Raw genomic sequence first — 22,016 nt, 5'->3', positions numbered from 1 at the left:
ACGCACTAAAAAATTAGGCTTCCAACACAAGCAATACCACCACAGAGTCATTGTATAACGGAAATGGGGGAAAATCAAACAAAACTAAAGATGATGTATTGCATATCATCAGGTGGGTGAGATGTGTGATTAGGTGAATAGAACTGAATCGAATACGTGAAATATTTGTATATAATTATTTCATTATTTTTTATATGTGAATATTGTGGCCCATATGACGTATAAGTTATATTACTGTAGTTAGCGTAACTCATACGACCTCTGTACTTATTGAAATACCCTTTTCAGGCAATACTGTATTAACAACCAAAGTGCAAACGAAAGCCAACCATATATTGGCTATGGAAATTATGGAATTGCATTTTTCAAATGAGTAACTTCAAAGCGACTCAAAAGATAAGTACAGTCGTGAAATTATGGTTATGCCAATAAAACTAAATATATATGTTTGAATAAATAAATAAAAATGTATTATATAAAAATATATTTAATCATTGACCTGAATTAGATTTAAGTATATTAGAAATAAATTTATTTATGAACTTGAATTAATTAAATTAGATTTAATTATATTATATTAAATTAATCCAAGTTAAACTAAATATGTACTCTTCGGCGGGGAGTAAGTTTACATCATTGATGTCGTGTTTAACGTTTTATTTCATATTTAACATGTTACATAAATTTAACAATTTTTTTAACATTCTTTCGCAGGACAATTTTACCTAGAGGTTGACCGAATCCTTCATTATCTTGATAGACATGAAGACCACGAACAACTGTAGCATGGACCACACCCCGAAGACGTTGATTCATATAGGGAGTTGCCTGTAGAGAAACAAATGGTTATACAAAAATATTAAATTATAAACAAAAATTTAATTAATTTGTCAAAAAATATTTCTATAGAAAGTGTTTTTGTATTATAATATAAGTAAAAAAAATGTTCTCTAGAAATAGAATGTTGAGAAAATTTTCTATAGAATTAAAATTTTAACAAAATTGTATAGAAATAAAATTTTAACATAATATCCTATAGAAATAAAATTTTGACAAAATTTTCTATACGTACAAAATTTTGACAAAGTTTTCTATAGAAATAAAATTGTGACGAATTTTTTTATAGAAAAAAAAATTATATAAATAAAATTGTGACGAAATTTTTTTTATAGAAATAAAATTTTGTCAAAACCTTCTATAAAAAAATTAACAAAATTTTCGATAGAAATAAATAATTATTCGATAGAATAAAATAAATAATTTTAACGAAATTCTCTGTAGAAATAAAATTTTGTGAAAATTTTCTATAGAAATAAAATTGTGACGAAATTTTCTGTAAAAATAAATTTTTTTGAAAATTTTCTATAGAAATAAAATTTTGTGAATTTTTTCTATAGAAATAAATTAAAAAAAATGTTCTATAGAAATAAAACGTTGAGAACATTTTTAATAGAAATAAAATTTTGACGAACATTTCCATAGAAATAAAATTTTGACGAAGTTTTCTATAGAAATAAAATTGTAACGAAATTTTTTACAGAAATAAAATTTTGTCAAAACCTTCTATAAAAAATTAACAAAATTTTCTATAGAAATAAAATTTTGACAAAATATTCTATAGAAATAAAATTGTGAAGAAATTTTCTGTAGAAATAAAATTTTATAGAAATAAAATTTTGTCATCACTTTCTATAGAAATAAAATTGTGACGAAATTTTTTACAGAAATAAAATTTTGTCAAAACCTTATATAAAAAATTAACAAAATTTTCTATAGAAATAAAATTTTGACAGAATATTCTATAGAAATAAAATTATGAAGAAATTTTCTGTAGAAATAAATTTTGTGAAAGTTTTCTCTAGAAATATTTTTTTTAAATCTTCTATACTAATAAAATGTATAAATGTATATATAAAACAAAGTTGTATAGAAATAAGATTTTTACAAAATATTTTATATAAATAAAATTGTAACGAATTTTTTTATAGAAAAAAAAATTTTGTCATCACCTTCTAAAAAAAATTAACAAAATTTTGTATAGAAATAAAATTTCGACAAAATATTCTATCGAAATAAAATTGTGACGAAATTTTCTATAGAATTAAAATGTTAACAAAATTGTATAGAAATAAAATTACAAAAAAAATGTTCTATAGAAATAAAATGTGGAGAAAATTTTATATATAATTAAAATGTTAATAAAATTGTATAGAAATAAAATTTTGTCAAAACTTTCTATAGAAATAAACTTGTGACGAAATTTTTTATAGAAATAAAATTTTTTCAAAACCTTCTATAAAAAATTAACTAAATTTTCTATAGAAATAAAATTTTGACAAAATTTTCAAAAAAATAAAATTTTGACAAAATATCCTATAGAAATAAAATTGTGACGAAATTTTCTATAGAAATAAAATTTTGACAAAGTTTTCTATAGAAAAAAATTGTGACGAATTTTTTTATAGAAATAAAATTTTTTAAAATAAAATTTTGTCAAAACCTTCTTTAAGAAAATTAACAAAATTTTTGATAGAAATAAAATTTTGTGAAAATTTTCTATAGAAATAAAATTAAAAAAAATGTTCTATAGAAATAAAATGTTGAGAAAATTTTCTATAAAAATAAAATTTTGACAAAGTTTTCTATAGAAATAAAAGTGCGACGATCTTTTTTTATAGAAATATATTTCTTTTATAGAAATAAAATTTTGTCAAAACTTTCTATAGATATAAAATTGTGACGAATTTTTTTATAGAAATAAAATATTGTCAAGTCCTTCTACAAAAAAAAATAACAAAATTTTGTATATATAGAAATAAAATTTTGACAAAATATTCTATAGTAATAAAATTGTGATGAAATTTTCTATAGAATTAAAATGTTAACAAAATTATATAGAAATAAAATTTTGACAAAATAATCTAAAGAAATAAAATTGTTACGAAATTTTCTGTAGAAATAAAATTTTGTGAAAATTTTCTATAGAAATACTATTTTTTTAAAAATGTTCTATAGAAATAAAATGTTGCGAAAATGTTCTATACAATTAATATGTTAAAAAAATTGTATAGAAATAAAATTTAGACAAAATATTCTATAGAAATAAAATTGTGACAAAATATTTTTATAGAAATAAAAATTTTCTATAGAAATAAAATTGTGACGAAATTTTTTATAGAAATAAAATTTTGTTGTTTTTTTATTGCAGCTTAAAACCATACATTGACTAAACTACAAGTGTAGCTTAACCAACAGAGGAAAAGAATGTTTGTCAAATTTATTTGGGCAAAGCCCTATACACTGCAGATGGTTGGATGGATGCACGTTTCGGAATTACCACATTCCTCATCAGCATGCCCTACTTGCAGCAAAACTATCAACCAATTATCAGAATAAATTCAGGCAGTTCATTAAAACCAACAATGAACCACACTTGAACCCTCCGAAAAAAGGTTTTGTATGATAGCCGGCTTATGCCGAAATAAATTTAAAACAAACATATCTCTTTTCCTATGTGTGAAAATTTTCTATAGAAACAAAATTTTTAAAAAAATTTTCTATAGAATTAAAATGTTAATAAAATTATATAGAAATAAAATTTTGAAAAAAATTCTATAGAAATTTAATTTTGACAAAATTTTCTATGGAAGTAAAATTTTGATAAAATATTCTATAGAAATAAGCATTTGACAAAATTCTTAAGTCATAGTAAAATTCCATTGACCAACGTCAAAAACTTTAATTTGGTAGATTTTTGGTAAAATTTTCTTAAAATTTTGGTAGGTTATCTTGGGCACGAGTGGCTACCGTGACCGACACAAAACAAGTTATACTGGAAGGAGACAAGGAGTTGCTTCGCTTACACGAATGTGGCCTGTTACCGAATTTGGGTTTTTCCTCGATGTGAAGCCATTCCAACTTGAAACGTGTTTGTGAACAAACAAAATTATCGGTTTTACTTGCCAAAGAGATCGGTTTTACTTGCAAAAGAAGTCGGCCATCTTCGAATGGCCATTACAATTCAAGGGTCGCCGTGACGGCCGATGATAGTTCCCCGCTCGTATTCATCAACCACGGAGTTAATATAAATGCCAAATATTATCAGGATTATGACATTTTCCTGAGAAAGTAATGAATCCCTGAACAGACAAACATATCGACCGCGGACCATGGACATTACAACAGGACTCAGCATCATCGCACTCAGCAAGCTTCAATCAAGAATGACTTAAAAAAGAGGGTCTTCGCTTTATTTCTACCATACAATTACTTTGTTGGCCGTTTGAAGGTCATAATACGTGTCAAAGGTACTCAATTCGAACAAATCTGAACTCATTCTAAAATTTGATGTTATTTCCGACATTTTTTTGGCATTAGAGCGCTTTACTTTGTCGCATTACATATCAGCCACGCTGTATAAAGGGTTTTCCAAAAAGATGTGTCATTTTGTATCACCCGGAAAATTTTACCTATGAAGTTTTTATTCTTTGAGTTGATCACAATGGGCGATACAAACCCCGAAAAGGATCACTTCCTACAGCAACATGTTATTGTTGACGATTTGGTTATGAGAAGTGGCCATTTTCGGATTTGAGGATATATATCTTCGATGCACTGACTGGGCACATTGTTAATTTTCTTGATCTTTATTGTTGGAAACATTTACTTTGATTATCGAGTTAATTAGTTTTCTTTTTTTTTTCAAAAATACCCTTTTAATAAAAAAATTTTCTTAAATTTTTAATGAGCCTTACTTCTTACCTTATTAGTTGAATACAGCATATCGGCATGTACTTCAAATTCTGCATCCGGATCCCATATACAAAAATCAGCATCGTAACCTTCAATGATTTTTCCTTTGGAATTCTCTAAACCACAAAGTATGGCAGGATTTTCACACATGGTCTTGTAGATATGCTGCATTCCCAATCCATGTTTTTGGCAATTAGTCCACATAACCGAAAGACCTATAGGCAAAAACAAATTCGTTATTTATATTGTAACGAAATCAATTTCGAAAGAATTTTCTGAAATCTAACCCAATTGTAATGATGATATACCAGGCCAAGCATTGAGAAAATTTCCCCTAGTCTTTCCATAGGTAAGACATTTTGGTCCTGGCGTTGCTGGGGAATGATCTGAAGCTATAATGTCTATTGTCCCAGTTTTCACTGATTCCCAAAGTGGTGCTTGATTCGAGCGAGCTCTAATTGGTGGATGTGTTTTGAATTCGGTGTGACAGTCTTCAATATCTTCGGCAGCTATACTAAGGTAATGTGGACAAGTTTCGGCAGTGATTTTGGCTCCTTTACTTCTACAATCCTTAATAATGGGCATAACTTCATTGGCACTGAGATTCAAGAGGTGAAATTGTTTTCTGAAAGGAATACCAGTAAGAAATTATTTCAGAGCTTTTTTTCTCTAGAAAAATTTTTGATTTTTTTAAACCTTTTTAATAAGGGGGTATAACTTTATTTACATTAAGATTAAAATTCTTTTCTGAATGAAAAACCAAGCATATTATTTTTAGACACTTTGTAAAAAACTAAAAATATTTCGATAGAAAATATTGTCAACTTTTCATTTGGTTATAATTTTACTTCTATAGAAAATTTTGGAAATTTTTTTATAATTTACAAAATTTAGTTTTAATTTTATAATGGGTATATCTTAATTTGCAGACAATAATACCTCTAAACATTCGATTAAAAAAAAAATATTTGTATAGAAAATTTTGCCAAATTTTTATATTGTCACGATTTTATTTCTGTAGAAAAATTTGTCAATTTTTTAGAGAGAATTAAAAAAAAATATTTAAAACATATTGGTATATACAATTTTGGTTAATAATTATTATTTATTTATTTGCCTATTCATTATAATTAAATAATTATTATATTTTATTTCTATAGAAAAATTTATAATTTTTTCTCCATAAAATTTTGGTAAATAATTATTTCTTTAAAAAAAGTTTAAATTTGTTATTATTTCATATTTATGATATACGTTTAATTTTCAGAGAAAATTAAAAAAAAGTATTTATAACATATTGGTATATACATTTTTTGTAAATAATTATTATATTTTATACTTATAGAAAAATTTGTCAATTTTTTATAGAAAATGTCTCCATACAATTTTGGTAAATAATTATTTCTCGAGAAATATTTGTTAACTTTTTATATTATCAAGATTTTATTTAAATAGAAAAATTTATGATTTTTTGAAACCTATTTAATAATGGCTATAACTTTATTTGCATTAAGATTTATTTGCATTAATTTTTTGGAGAAGATTTAAAAAAATATATTTAAAACATATTGGTATATACAATTTTGGTTAATAATTATTATTTATTTATTTGCCTATTCATTATAATTAAATAATTATTATATATTATTTCTATAGAAAGATTTTTCAATTTTTTATAGAAAATGACTCCATAAAATTTTGGTAAATAATTATTTATTTAAAAAAGTTTAAATTTGTTATTATTTCATATTTATGATATACGTTTAATTTTTAGAGAAAATTAAAAAAAAATATTTATAACATATTGGTATAAAAATATTTTGTAAATAATTATTATATTTTATACTTATAGAAAAATTTGCACAATTTTTTATAGAAAATATCTCCATACTATTTTGGTAAATAATTATTTCTCGAGAAATATTTGTTAACTTTTTATATTATCAAGATTTTATTTAAATAGAAAAATTTATGATGTTTTTAAACTTATTTAATAATGGGTATAACTTTATTTGCATTAATTTTTTAGAGAAAATTACAAAAAATATATTTAAAACATATTGGTATATACAATTTTGGTTAATAATTATTATTTATTTATTTGCCTATTCATTATAATTAAATAATTATTATATTTTATTTCTATAGAAAAATTTGTAATTTTTTCTCCATAAAATTTTGGTAAATAATTATTTCTTTAAAAAAGTTTAAATTTGTTATTATTTCATATTTATGATATACGTTTAATTTTCAGAGAAAATTAAAAAAAAAGTATTTATAACATATTGGAATATACATTTTTTGTAAATAATTATTATATTTTATACTTATAGAAAAATTTGTCAATTTTTATAGAAAATGTCTCCATACAATTCTGGTAAATAATTATTTCTCGAGAAAAATTTGTTAACTTTTTATATTATCAAGATTTTAATTAAATAGAAAAATTTAAATAGAAAAATTTATGATTTTTTTAAACCTATTTAATAATGGGTATAACTTTATTTGCATCAATTTTTTAGAGAAAATTAAAAAAAAAATATTTAAAACATATTGGTATATAAAATTTTGATTAATAATTATTATTTATTTATTTGCCTATTCATTATAATTAAATAATTATTATATTTTATTTCTATAGAAAGATTTTTAATTTTTTATAGAAAATGGCTCCATACAATTTTGCAAAATAATTATTTATTTAAAAAAGTTTAAATTTGTTATTATTTCATATTTATGACATACGTTTAATTTATAGAGAAAATTAAAAAAATATATTTATAACATATTGGTATAAACATTTTTTGTAAATAATTATTATATTTTATTTCTATAGAAAAATTTGTCTTTTTTTAGAGCAAATGGCTCCATACAATTTTGGTAAATAATTATTTCTCGAGAAAAATTTGTTAACTTTTTATATTATCAAGATTTTATTTAAATAGAAAAATTTATGATTTTTTTAAACCTATTTAATAATGGGTATAACTTTATTTGCATTAAGATTGAAATTTTTTTCTGAAAGAAATACCAAATATATTATTTCTAGATACTTTGTAAAAAACTAAAAGTATTTCGCTAGAAAATATTGTAAAATTTTCATTTTACTTCTATAGAAATTTTTGTAAATGTTTTTATAATTTACAAAATTTAGTTTTAATGTTATAATAGGTATATCTTTATTTGCAGACAATATTACTTTTAAACATTCGATTAAAAAAAAATATTTGTATAGAAAATTTCGCAAAATTTTTATTATTGTCAAATTTTCATTTGGTTATAATTTACTTTTATAGAAAATTTTGCAAATGTTTTAAAGAAAATTTCATAATGGCCTAGTAAAAAAATTTGGAAGTACTTCTAAAGGCACAACTTTAAAATCACTTCCAAAAATGTCCTTCCAGAGATGTTCTTTATATTAACTACTCAGGAAGTTCTTTTAATTCCATTTTTTATAACTCGCTTTTTTTCATACTTTTAAAGTGCAATTTTAACATTTTTTGTTTTAAATATGTTAGGTTAGTTAGGTTAGGTTAAGGATTAATAAAATCTTAAAATTATAAGGATTAAAAAAATGTATACATTATTTAAATTTTGTCGAAAAAATGTCTAAATTCATTCTAGAAATAAATTTCGAAATTTGGAAAATATTTGAGGTGTAAGGGTTTCAGACAAGCGTTAGATTGCATTAAAAATCATAAAAAAATATAAAAAATAATTATTTGTCAAAATACCACAACCACACAAAACACTGAATTGGGATCACATCTAATGAAATGATGCATATTCAATGCAACGGCTGTTGAAATGGTGGAGATCCATCCTATGACAAGCCCATGTTAAATTCATCGCTTCTGCGCCAATTTTTCACCACTTCCGGATCCAAAAAGAACATTTTCACTACTTTTTCGCGACGCTTTTTTGCTGGGGCGGTATATCTTAATTGGCAGGCAATATTACTTCTAAACATTTGACTAAAAAAAATATTTGTATACACAGGAAAAAAATTCACGAAAATTTTGCCAATTAAAGTCTTAATTGAGTTTTAAAAAATATTCAATTAAATTTTTTTTTTTCAAAAATTTTTTTAATTGACACAGAAATCAATCACAAAAATTAATAGTATTAATTTTTTAATTGAATCAATTAAGTTTTTAATTTATGCTATCATTTCTGTGATTGAAGACGTTTCAATTAAAAAAATATTTGGATCAATTAATTTCGTTAATCAGATTTTTTTGTGTGTAGAAAACGTTTATTTTGTCAAGATTTTATTTATTTTTATTTTGTCAAGATTTTATTTCTGTAGAAAATTTGTCAGTTTTTTAGATAAAATTAAAAAAAAATAGTATTTAGTTATAACATATTGTTATATACAAATATTTTTTTATTTTATTTCTATAGAAAAATTTGTCAATTTTTTATAGAAAATAGCTTCATACAATTTTGGTAAATAATTATTTCTTTAAAAAAGTTTAAATTTCTTATTGATTTTAATTTTTATAATATACGTTTCATTTTAAACTCGCACTTACTTTTTATGTTTTATAGCCAATTCTCCAATTGTTCGCACTGCATTTACTTCCATTACAGCCGGTCTTGTCCTCAAAAATGATTCATAGGATTTCGGTGTATCTTCATTTGCTCTAATGGGAATGGTTAATGGCTCTTCGGCATGAACTGCTATTAGTACATTGTCATCGACTTTTTGCAAAACCGCTTCTAATTGTTCCTTTGTAATGGCAGGATATTCTTTACCCACTGGCTCTGGAGAATCGACCAATGTGCATTGAAGGCCAATTACACCACCGGCAATTAGGGCTGGCATTTCAGACCAATCTTTGGTGTTTAAACCACCCCAAAAGCCAACATCTACATAGATTTTGCCACGAGCTGTGCAAAGTTTTGCTTTTAGGGCGGTCATAGAGGTTGTTGGAGGTATGGAGTTGCTGGAAAAATTAAAAAAAGAAAAAAAAAACATTCATCAAATATTGTTATAATAATTGTGTTTAATGTGATAATAGATTTATTTTGACGTAATTTAAAATATTTTTAAATTACATTCGATTGTGGATTTTGCGAAAAATTTCCGAAGCTCCAGTTTTTAGTTTTGATCAAATTTTATTTAAAAATTTTAAAGTCTTAAAAAATTATGCCGTTGTTCTTATGTTAGTTTGTGCGAATGTTGTCATATTTGATTGTTTTTTCGTTAGCCTTTTGTGGAGACAACAGTTTGAGAGTCACTGGGAGAGCATTGATGGCAAGAGAGTAAGCTTAGGCAATGACTAGATTTGATTATTTGACCTAAAAAAAACTGAGAAAATATTGCCTGTTTTGTAAGCAACGAATAGTGTGTATAAATGTAATGCAGCGAATAATCTATTGTTTATATTCTGTGATATATCCTCTTCAAATACTTCCCTACATGGGAGTGTAAGTATGGGTGTTTGTAAATTGTAAACGTATTACTGCTGCCCAGAGTAAGTGGGAAGCATTGAATTCAACACACTTTCAAACATTATTCACAGATTTAATATGGTGTGAACAATAGATAGGGTCACGGCCTAAAGAAAATAAAAAAGTTGATGCGGTCACCACCCCTATGATGCGAAGCGAAATAAAAAAATTAAAAATCAAATTTGACGTCGGAGTCAAAAATGTCCAATGCACGAAATATATACCCTAATCAACCACGAACAACGATATGCGTTTCTTTTTGATCGGACTTCAAATGACGACACAGCACAATAAATTGTATTTCGGGGGGTGGTAGGGTGCACGGAAAAAAAGTTTTGGTTTTCTGAAATTGTCTTCGAATATGCTACAAAACTGGGGGGTGACCGCATCAACTTTTTTTCGTGACCCTATCTAGTGAACAATAGACATCAACTTCTCAAATTCGTACACTGAAAAAACAGTGAACCCACCAGGAAGAAAACTTTCGGTTAATTTTAGAAAATTTTGAATATTTGTAGAAAATTTTAACTAAACAGTATTACAAATGTTGGCATCACGCCGATGTCATAAAAATAAGTAAATATTTTTCGACAATAGTAAATATTTTTTGAAGAAAAAACTTGGAGTTCAAAATTGCAAGAATGTCTTTAGTGACATACGAAGTTCACAATGGACGCATTTTTGGTAAAATTTACAAATTTAAAAAAACTCTGAACTATTTAAGTTTAGTTAATTTAACTAACGTTCACAAAAAAGTATTAGAGTAAAAAAAACTTTATCCTAACATAATATTTCTATGAACTAAAATAAAGTTAAGTTGGCTTTAGTGAAATAGAGAGTTCACTTTTTTTTGAGTGTAAGACAGTTAACTTTATTTTGAGAATGACTGATGACCGAACCGTTACAATTTGTTTCCAATTACAGGGGCTATATTTATTTATTTTTTTCATTTTTGTTGTTCAAAAGAGAGTATGTCGGAAATAACATAAAAATTTAAAATTACTTTAGATTTGGCTATATTTGGCACGAATTATCCTTACACTCAAAAAAATGTGAACTCTCTATTTCACTAAAGCCAATTTAATTTTATTTTAGTTCATGGAATTATAATGTTTGGAGAAAGTTTCCTTTACTCTCATAATGTTTTTCATATGCTAGATAAATTAACTAAAAAACGGGGGAAAAATTATACATAAATTAAGTATAAAGATTTACTAAATTCATATTTCTCACAACATAGTTCATTATTTCTTTACATTTGTAAATTTTACTAGAAATGCGTTCATCATGAACTTCGTATGTCACTAAAGACATTCTTGCAATTTTGAACTCTAATTTTTTCCTTCAAACTACAAAATTTTCTTTAACAATTGAAAAAAAAACTTAATTATGTCTAATAAATTTCCTTGAATTTGTCGAAAAATATTTACTTATTTTTGCGATATCGGCGTGATGCTAGCGTTTGTAATACTTTGTACTAAAATTTTCTCAAAATATTAAAAATCTTCTAAATTAATAGAAATTTTTCTTTCCTGGTCAGTTCACTGTTTTTTCAGTGTATCATCGCAAACGTTCAACGGATTAAGATTCGGAGATTTTGTTGGCCATTGTGCGGTGGAAATGAAGCGAGGAACCTCATTTTAAGCCTTTTGAAGACTTTGAAGCGTTCTGAGCACGGTTGCCACAGTTGGTAGAATTCTACCAAAACTTTTTTTTTTCTACCAAAACTTTTTTTTTTACTGTTTGGTAGATTGGAAGAATTCATGATATATTGGTAGATTTTTCAAAATATTCCTCTTCAACTAAGAGGTACTTCACAAAGTTTCTTTAGAAATAAAATTTTGAAAAATTTCCTATAAAATTAAAAAAATGTGCAGATATAAACTTAAAAAATAATTATACGGATATAAAATTTTGAAAAAATGTGTATAGAAATAAAATTTTGCAGAAATAAAATTAAAAAAATATACAGAAATAAAATTTGGACAAAATTTTTTATAGAAAAAACTTTTGACAAAATTTTCTATAGAAAAAAAATTTACAAAATTTTCTATAGAAAAAATTTTGACAAAAATTTCTACAGAAATAAAATTATGAAAAAATTTTCTATAGAAATAAAATGTTGACAAAATTTTCTATAGAAATAAAATTATGACAAAATATTCTATATAAAAATTTTTTGACAAAATACAAAATTTTCTATAGATAGATTTTTTACAAAATTATATTTGTTGTTTTGATCTCAGCTTTAAAATTCGTTGACTAAACTACTAGAGTAGCTTAACCGATAGAGGAAAATAATGTTTGTCAAATTTATTTATTTAATATTAATTTACAAAATTTTCTATAGAAAAAATTTTGACAAAAATTTCTACAGAAATAAAATTTTTACAAAATTTTCTATAAAAATAAAATTATCACAAAATATTCTATAGAAAAAAATTTTGACAAAATTTTCTATAAAAAAGAAAATACAAAATTTTCTATAGATAAAAAAATTGCAAAATTATATTTGTTGTTTTGATCTCAGCTTTAAAACCATTGCGTTGACTAAACTACTAGAGTAGCTTAACCAATAGAGGAAAATAATGTTTGTCAAATTTATTTATTTAATATTAATTTACAAAATTTTCTATAGAAAAAAAATTTTGGCAAACATTTCTACAGAAATAAATTTTGACAAAATTTTCTATAGAAAAAAAAAAAAATGACAAAATTTTCTATAGAAATAATATATTGACAAAATTTTCTATAGAAAAAAATTTGACAACATTTTCTATAGAAATAAAATTTTGAAAAAAAAAATTACAAAATCTTAGAAAATTTTGTAAATTTAAAATTTTGACAAAAAAAATCCTATGGAAATAATATTTTGAATAATCCTTCCTACTGCTATAGAAATACAATTTTGAAAAAAAAATTTTATAGAAATAAAATTTTGAAAAAAAAATTCCTATAGAAATAAAATTTTGATAAAATTGTCTATAAAATATATTTTTGAAAAAAAAATTTTATAGAAATAAAATTTTGAAAATATATGTACAAACAAAGTCAAAAAACAATTTTCACAAGATTTTCTTTACAAAAAAAATTTAACAATTTTCAGTTGATAAAATTTTCTATAGAAAAAAGCAACTGCTTGGCTCTATCCACTCTAAGGTTTTTTTTTGTTTTTGATGCATCGATGAGCTCTTGCACTTTTTGGAACTGCAATGGCTTTAGTCCAAGCTAATTTCTGAAAACGTGTTGCATACGTTACCCCGATATGTTGAGCTTACGAGTAAGTTTTCTAACACTGCGGGATGGATTTCGATCTACTCTTTACTTTTCTATAGAAATAAAATTTTTGAAAAATCCTATAGAAATAATATTTTGAATAATTCTTCCTATACCTATAGGAATACAATTTTGAATAATTCTTCCTACTGCTATAGAAATAAAATTTGGAAAAAAATCCTATAGAAATAAAATATTGACAAAATTTTCTATAGAAATACATTTTTGAAAAAATATGTACAAAAACAATTTTGACAATATTTTCTTTACACTGAAAAAAAGTGAACTTTTTTATAGAAAGAATGAACTACCTCGCACGAAAATTGAACTAAGCTTTACTCCACATTTTGAGATTTCCACAAAGCGTTGTTAAAAGCAGGAAATGCCCTGTTGTACTTTTTAACTGCAGATCGAAATTACATCATCTCATAGAAGAAAAAAATAACTAAAAGTAAAGAAGAACATCATTGGCGCCAAATCATGACAATTTTAACCATACAGTAGTTCATTCTTACTATTTTTGGGAAACGTACGAAAATCTTCTTTTGCTTCAGTTCATATTGAACTTATGTGTACGGTCATTGAACTTTATACTCACGTTTAGTTCATAAAATTTTTGAGACATACTTAAAAAAAGTAAGATTTCATTAAGCTGTGGAAAATTTCGATAAAAATAATAAAATTTAACTACAAGCAAATAATTTTTTTCCAATAAAAATAAGTTACATTTAGCGTTTGTTTAACTACACACAAAAATTGCTTGGCTCTATCCACTCCAACGTTTTTTTCGATGCATCGATGAGCTTTAGCCCAAGCTAATTTCTAAAAACGTGTTGCATGCATTACCGCGACATGTTCAGCTTACGAGTAAGTTTTCTACCACTGCGGCGTGGATTTCGATCAAATCTACCCTTTGCTTTTCCCATCATTTCTGGTGTTGTTATAGTTTTTGTTTGTCCACTTTTTGCCAGTATTCCGATAATAATGGTACAAAAAAACAAAAGATTTATTCACATTTAAATGTTGGAGGACTTTAACGATAGCCACTTATGGCTGATTAAATTAAAATTTCAATTTATTTATGTGATAGATTTTTTTAAATGTATCGATTAATTTGTTTTCAATTAATTAATTATGTTTTGTAGCAGTGCTGATTTAAGCCAAAATCATTAACATCATTATTAAATGTTATCTTATGTTAAATTTCCCATAAAATGTTATTATGTTACATCTCATGTTATATCTCATTTGTCTATTTGAGAATTACTATATGTATCTCACATATACAATGATAATTTTTGCATCTCAATTCTATTCTCAAATTGATCTATCTTAATATTACTATAGTTATATCACATATACAATGATAATTTTATTCATCTCAATTTTATTCTCACATTGAGAGATATTTTTATTTTGTTGGCATGTTATTCTCACAAAAAATAACTGTACGCTTTTATTTTTTTGTAGCTTGACAATGCTACTCATCCTAACATTGTTTGTTTTTGGATTCTGATATTTTGTTAGTAACATATGCATCTCTTGTGATAGATTTGACTCAAAACACCTGTAATGTTGGACACTCAGAGCTTAGCTTGATGTATAATCACATTGTAAAATTAATTACTGTACTTGCTTGTAAATAAACAAGGAGAAAAGCGGAAAGACAACGTTTGTTTCATTTCAAAAGGCAAACTTAAAAAAATGTATAACATTATATTTGCAAAGCCATAAGAAGACCTGGTGTCTATTGTGGCCTGTATTCTGAAGACTTGTACTGACGTTCTGTCTTACTGAGTCTCAGAAAATAAAAATATAAAAAACTTTATAAAATTATAAAATTAAGGCGATTGATCGATCCCCTTTTTCAAAATTAAGGAGATTTGTCACCTTACAGTTTTCAAATTAATTTTAGATTTAGAATTTAAAAAATATTGCACTTTTATTATTCGACTTTATTCCAATGCTTTCGAGTATGGTATACCGCACAGGACAATTTCATTTGAATATTTATATAAGGTTAATTAAATTAAATTATATTTATTTGAAAATCAAAACAATCACGACTCCAATCATTGATACAATGAAAAATGTAATGTATTCAATTATTTTTTTGATTAAACATTTTAATAAAAATTTCAATAAATCATGACTCCAATAATTGATACAACTTTTTTGAATTAACTATCAATTAATAATTTATTGAAAGAATATTGGCCCTTTACTCTTCTAATTATTTCAATCCTCACGAATATCGCATGCCATGCAGGCCAATTTCATTTAATATTAATTATTTTTATTTTAATAAAATTTAATTTAATTGACTTAACTTGGATTCGTTTAGTACGTTTTTCATAAGTAAATGTTTTTATTTTTTTTTAATTTCGAAATTCCATTTTAATATAGATACTTACGTGGGTCTATCTATAATTGTAGTAAATCCACCGGCAGCAGCTGCTTTGGTAGCATTCAAAAAACCTTCCCAATCCTTGCGGCCGGGTTCGTTTATATGAACATTAACATCAATAAGACCTGGCATCAAGACCATATTTTCGAAATCGAAAACCTTATTAAAAAGAAAAAAAAAACACACAGTAATATTAAGAACCCTTAAAATAAAAATACCCAAATTTTCGCATCTTTAAATATTTATTTTCGAGTATACTCGTACCTTTTGCACAATCATTTGATAAACACAAGTATTATAATAAATTATCTATTTGATCAGATACCCATGTATGTATGCGTTTTCGTATGGGCGTGTGTGTAATTTTTCAATACTTACCGCTTCTGATTCGATATTATATAGATACGAATTGACTTCTTGGACTGAGCGTAATACTTTCTTTATAGTCCCCTCGCTATTGACAATTATGCCGCCATGCATAAAACCCTCCTCCGTTCCCAAATAGATGCGTTTGCTCAAAAATAATAAATCCATGATTTTTTTAAGGAATATGTTTATGAACTTTTTTTTAAACTAAAATTTAAGTTTGCGTAACTTTTCTCATTGATCCTATGATCTCAATGATTTGCCGACTATTTTTGAGAATATACTGAAAGCGATCTTTGTTTGTTTGGCGAATTTACTTGTCTGTTTTTTGAAAATGTTCAATCATATGGTTTTTAGCACTCAAAAGCTTTTACTATATTTTGAGCTTTTTTGGGGTATTAAAGTTTTCGGTAAATATTGTGATTTGAAATAGATGTGTAAAAATTGTGTACAATTTATTGTATAAAAAATTTATGTTTTTGATATAAAATTTTATTCTATTATAGTTGTTCAAACTGGGATTTTTTTGGGTACGGTCAAAAATACTTACTATAAAATTTTATTGTTTTTTTTTCCATTTTTGTCCAAATTTTGGACTCTCATTGGGACTTTAAATTTGAATTCCCTACGATAATTAAACGTTTTTTTTTCAAAAAGTTCAAACTTCTATCACAAAAAAATTTAAAATTTTTTGGGGTAAATAACTTTGTAAACTATGATATTTGATCCGTGTGGTGGTTATTCAAGATTCGGCCAAGCCGGAATTATGGCCGTACGAGGGCGGTTCGGAAACATCTTAGCCTATCAATGAAAGAGAATGGGGTATGTTCTGGATTTCCCTTCAAAAAGATTTCACCTTCCACTTTGATTTCTCCCCCAAAAATTTTGGTTGTTCTTGGTTTCCCGTGAAACAAGATTTTTCGAAATCGCTTGCCGAAAAATCATAGTCTGCAAATCATATGATTTGCAGAGAAAAATATAAACATATAATTAAATATGTGGCACAATTCTTTTATTTCTAAGTTTGTGGTAAAATGTCAAGGAAATACGAAGAAATTCATGTTCTGCAATCTAAAGAAAAACTACTGGATTGTAAAATACTTATAAAATGCCCGCCTTGCGATTCCTGCTTCGACCGAACACCACAAAGTTGTTCAGCGGTGGATTATCCCACCTCAGCAATGCTGGTGACATTTCTGAGGGTTTCAAAGCTTCTCTAAGTGGTTTCACTGCAATGTGGAACGCCGTTCGGACTCGGCTATAAAAAGGAGGTCCCTTGTCATTGAGCTTAACATGGAATCGGGCAGCACTCAGTGATAAGCGAGAAGTTCACCAATGTGATATCACAATGGACTGAATAGTCTAAGTGAGCCTGATACATCGGGCTGCCATCTAACCTAGCCATCATGCACTTTGGCTACAATTTCTGTTGTTGTTGCTGTTTTTGGACGTCCACTACGTGGTTCATCTTCAATGCTTGTACGACCACGTTTAAATTCAGCAACCCAATTTTTTACTGTTGCATATGAAGGAGCACTTTCACCTAACACATTCACCATATCATTATGAATTTCTTGTCCCGATAAACCTTGTTTTTTGTAAATATTTAATGACAGCACGCATTTCTAATTTTTCCATTGTAAAAAAATTGCGGATGCGTCTTTTTAGAACACCTGTTTCTATATGAAGGAGTTGCCAGATCGAAACAAATTTTAACATGTGTTCATAACAGAGATGGAAGTTTCCAAAACACTTAACTTTTTCTGCGCGCTTTTTGTGCTAGGCTAAGAAGTTTCCGAACTGCCCTCGTATATCCTTGTGGAAAAAATCTACTGTACCGTAAGTTAAACAAATGGGTGAGTGTATTAAAAAATTGTAAAAAAAATATGTAAAGTAAAAAATGTTTTGAAAAGCCTAAATTTCGAGAACTGAACATTTTTATAGTGTTTTTTGTTGCAATTTTTATTGAATTAAAAATAAATCTAATAATATTATAGCCCATTCACATTAGGCTACTACTACACATTAGGCTACTACTAAAAGTAGATTTAAAATTCCTTTTTTTATAAGACAAATGACAGTTGAAATCTATATTAGGCTTAGTTTTCGAGATATGGGACATTTTGAAAAAATGATCGATTTTTTCATTAAATTGGAAAAACAAATTTCATTTTTTTAATATTTCGCCCCGTGGTCTTTCTAAAGTCATTTTTATTGAATTCGCAATGTACTCACAATAAGCTTTAATGCGAGAGTAGCCTTTCCATATTTCGGGATTAGAGAACAAAAACGAACATTAAGCTTCGCAAATTGTTTTTGTTTTTTGCTTTTCAAAGGATTCTCCATTAAGATCTAAACACTTTTGCATGCGTTTGAAGCAATTTTCAAACGACTTTTGCCAAAACATGCAATTCTGAATGTATCAACCGCTTTTTCAGGTGTGGAAATACATTGACCTAAAAACAAGCCATTCAGTGCGAAGTCAGTTCTATACGGCGGATGACCTATGTTTTCAGTGCTCAAAATTGTCTGAGCCGATGTGTGAGAGCTTGAATTGTAGTGTTGAAGAGTGATCCGTATTCGGCGGGTGGGTTTCCTGACTTCTTGGAAGACAGCTGGTTGCACTGAAAAAAAAGCATACTCGGTTCCAAAGATTTTGTCTTTACTTTTAAAAATTTGGTATTGATTCCGAGCCAAAGAAGCGGAGAATACAAGTAAGGATACTTTTAAGACACAATTCTCTTTTAAATTTAGGTTTTGTGTACTTGCTTCTAGGAAGCAAGTACAGCTTTTTTTCTTCATATGCTATCAAAGTCCTTTAAAAACGATTTAACGACAACTTTATTTTCCAAATTCAGACTCGACTTCCAGTAGAAATTATGCTATGTTTCAAGTAAAAAAAGTCTTTAAAATAAAGTTTTGAAAACCATGTCCTATATTTGAACGATTTTTTGCTTTGTAGTCAAGATGCAAAAAGACAACAAATTTAAAGACAATTTCATTAAATTTAAAGAATTTTTCTGAATTATTAAAGTCAAGTTGACCTTAGCCTATAAGTTTTTTCTTTCATGTTAAGATACCCATTTTTAAGTCAAATCACTTAATTATAAGGACAATACGACTTCATTGAAGAGTTTATCGACTTTTGGACAAGGAAAATAACTTTATTTTAGAGAAATGTGTCTTCTATGCTAAGCAAAATTTGTATTCGTATTTTAAAGACATGAAATCTTTGACCTCACGACAATATTTTTTTCAGTGTGTGTACCACTCAGAATTGACCGGTCTGCGTTGTTCTACGATTGCGACATCTTCAGTTTTTATGATAAAACAGACGATCGTTTGTTTGGAAGTGCATTCTTGGAGTATTTCCAATCGACACGAGGCTTTTTTTTGAGCTATTGACAAATTTGGATGGGGAGGGAGACCTCCTCCTTGCCTGACATTTTGAAAATTGGGCCAAAGTTCCCCGATTTGCTTGAAATTTTCAGGAATGGTTAAGGTGGCGTCTAGACGCGAACATTTTTTGACAATCATATGTCCAAGCTATATTGAATACATTCTGGTCCCACTAATTCTTAAAGTTATCGCAATCTCATTTGACGATCTTTCAATATCAGTTGACGCACAGTATCAATGGTTTCCGGAATAACAACTAATTTTTGGACGACCTTCATGGAATTCGTCTTGTAGTCAACTACGACCTCGGTTGATTTCACCATACCATTGATAAACACTGGCCCTTGACGGAGCTTATTCGCCAAAAATTAAATTAAGTTAATCAAAATAAGTTAATCAGTTGTTGAGTTAATCCACATCAAAAGTTACACAAAACAATTGCACGAAAATGTTCAAAATTTAATTCCATTTTTTGGGGGAGCGAGATGAATTTTATAAGTAACTGTAAACAGCACAAATAGCGCTCGTATGTTAAAATGTTCTGAATACGTATAACACCAAAAATGCCAAGCTTTGCGATAGGGCTGCCAGTTGCAAATCCTAATCCTCGGATACCAAATCCAATACAAGCGATAATGAAAACCTTCGGGGCCCGCAACCCCATCCCGGGCAATTTTCAAAATATGTAATATTTAGTTCCCATAAAGGACCATGCTCTACTTTCCCAGCACATTTCAAGAAAAACAGAAAACTTTAAATTTTCCAAGAAAATAGGACAAAGAAAAGGTGTACATCCTCTACCAAATATCGAAAAATCACGTACCCATCATTTACTCCCTTTCTCCCAAGTTCCCTGTAAATTTAAAGTAAAACAAAGTATTTTGGATTTTGCTCTATTATTTAAAAAGGGACATTCCCATCCCCGATCAAGTTAGGGGTTTTTGTTCAGATAATTCACGCAGAGAAGGAATATGATCACCTCAAACATGTTTTAAGATCACCTCAAAATGTAATTTTTGTATGGTGACCATGTAACATGTTTGTCACTAAAATGTTATTTTCTCGTCAAATATAACCTGCTTGCCGAAATCAGGTACACGATTTCCGAGAAAATAACATGGTTGCGAAAACCATGTTATATGGTCACCACCCAAAAATTACATTTTGCTCTTAGAACATGTTTGAGGTGATCATATTCCTTCTCTGGGTGTTACCAATCTTCCTTGCAATTTCAACAAGAAGAGAGAACTTTTCTTTAGGTTTTAAAATGTCGAAAAAAGAAAGGAATATTTGTCTAGACGCCACCTTAGCCATTCCTGAAAATTTCAAGCAAATCGGGGAACTTTGGCCCAGTTTTCAAAATGTCAGGCAAGGAGAAGGTCTCCCTCCCCATCCAAATATTAAAGAATTAGGTACCCTATATTAACTTCATAGCCCCCACCCTATATTAACTGCATAGCCCCTCCTGTAAATTTCAAGTAAATCGGAGAAGATTTGTTTTTGTTATTGTCTATTTCTTTCTCAGTCATTATTATTGTTTAAAATGAAATTAAATTAAATTATTTTTACTGTACTTAAAAAAAATCGAGAAAAGGTCTCCCTCTCCGACCAAATATCGAAAACCAATGTAGCGGATTTTTCTCTAGATACCAACCCCAGCCCTGAAAATTTCAAGCAATTCGAGGAACTTTAGTTCAATTTTCAAAAAGTCGGGCAAGGGGGAGGTTCCACAGCCCAACCAGATATCAAAAATGGGGTACCTTATTTTTTACGACGTTCTTTGAAAATTTCAACTAAATGGCTTTATCCGTTTTCGAGCTCAAGTTAATCGGAGAACTTAAGTCATTGGGGGCTTCAAAAGTCGGGCAGGGCAGGCTCCCCTCCCTACACGTCCAAATATCAGAATATAATGTACCCCATATTAATTCCATAACCTCCCTCACGTCCTCTGTAAATTTCAAGTATATCGGAGAAGTTTAGTTTTTTCGCTGCACTTATAAAATAAGTCGGACAAAAGGCAGGTCCCCTACTTGACCAAATATCAAACAATAAAGTAGCGGATCTTTGCCTAGAGGCCACCCCAAATCTTCCCTGAAAATTTCAACAAAATCGGAGAATTTTAGTCCAAAAAAGTGGCGCAATGGGGAGGTCCCCTTCCTCGACCAGATCTCAAAAAATGAGGTACCCTATTTTCACCACAAGAACGCCCTCTACTTTGAAAATTCTTTGAAAATTTCAAGCAAATCGGTTCAGCCGTTTCTGAGCTTACCCGGAACATACAAACAAACAAATAAACAAACATACTTTGAATTTTAGATTTTGCCAACAAATTATTTGTATTATAGAAAAAATATTGTCA

The 22,016-nt window shown here is 27.3% G+C and overlaps 1 protein-coding gene across 1 annotated transcript; it reads right to left on the bottom strand.

The window, feature by feature from the left end:
- Window positions 1–623: 623 nt before the first annotated feature.
- LOC142232358 (allantoinase) lies at window positions 624–16,548 on the bottom strand. The gene is made up of 6 exons (XM_075303138.1): window positions 16,271–16,548; window positions 15,900–16,051; window positions 9,288–9,701; window positions 5,040–5,377; window positions 4,762–4,967; window positions 624–828 (listed from the first exon to the last, which is right to left on the bottom strand). Exons 1-6 carry the CDS (start codon window positions 16,424–16,426, stop codon window positions 676–678), a joined length of 1,419 nt encoding a protein of 472 aa, XP_075159253.1. The 5' UTR covers window positions 16,427–16,548; the 3' UTR covers window positions 624–675.
- Window positions 16,549–22,016: the final 5,468 nt, after the last annotated feature.

Source organism: Haematobia irritans, chromosome 3 (genome assembly GCF_050003625.1).
Source record: "Haematobia irritans isolate KBUSLIRL chromosome 3, ASM5000362v1, whole genome shotgun sequence".
Lineage (NCBI taxonomy): Eukaryota > Metazoa > Arthropoda > Insecta > Diptera > Muscidae > Haematobia > Haematobia irritans.
Note: the sequence above shows the minus strand (reverse complement) of the source record. Positions and strands in the feature narration are given on the sequence as shown.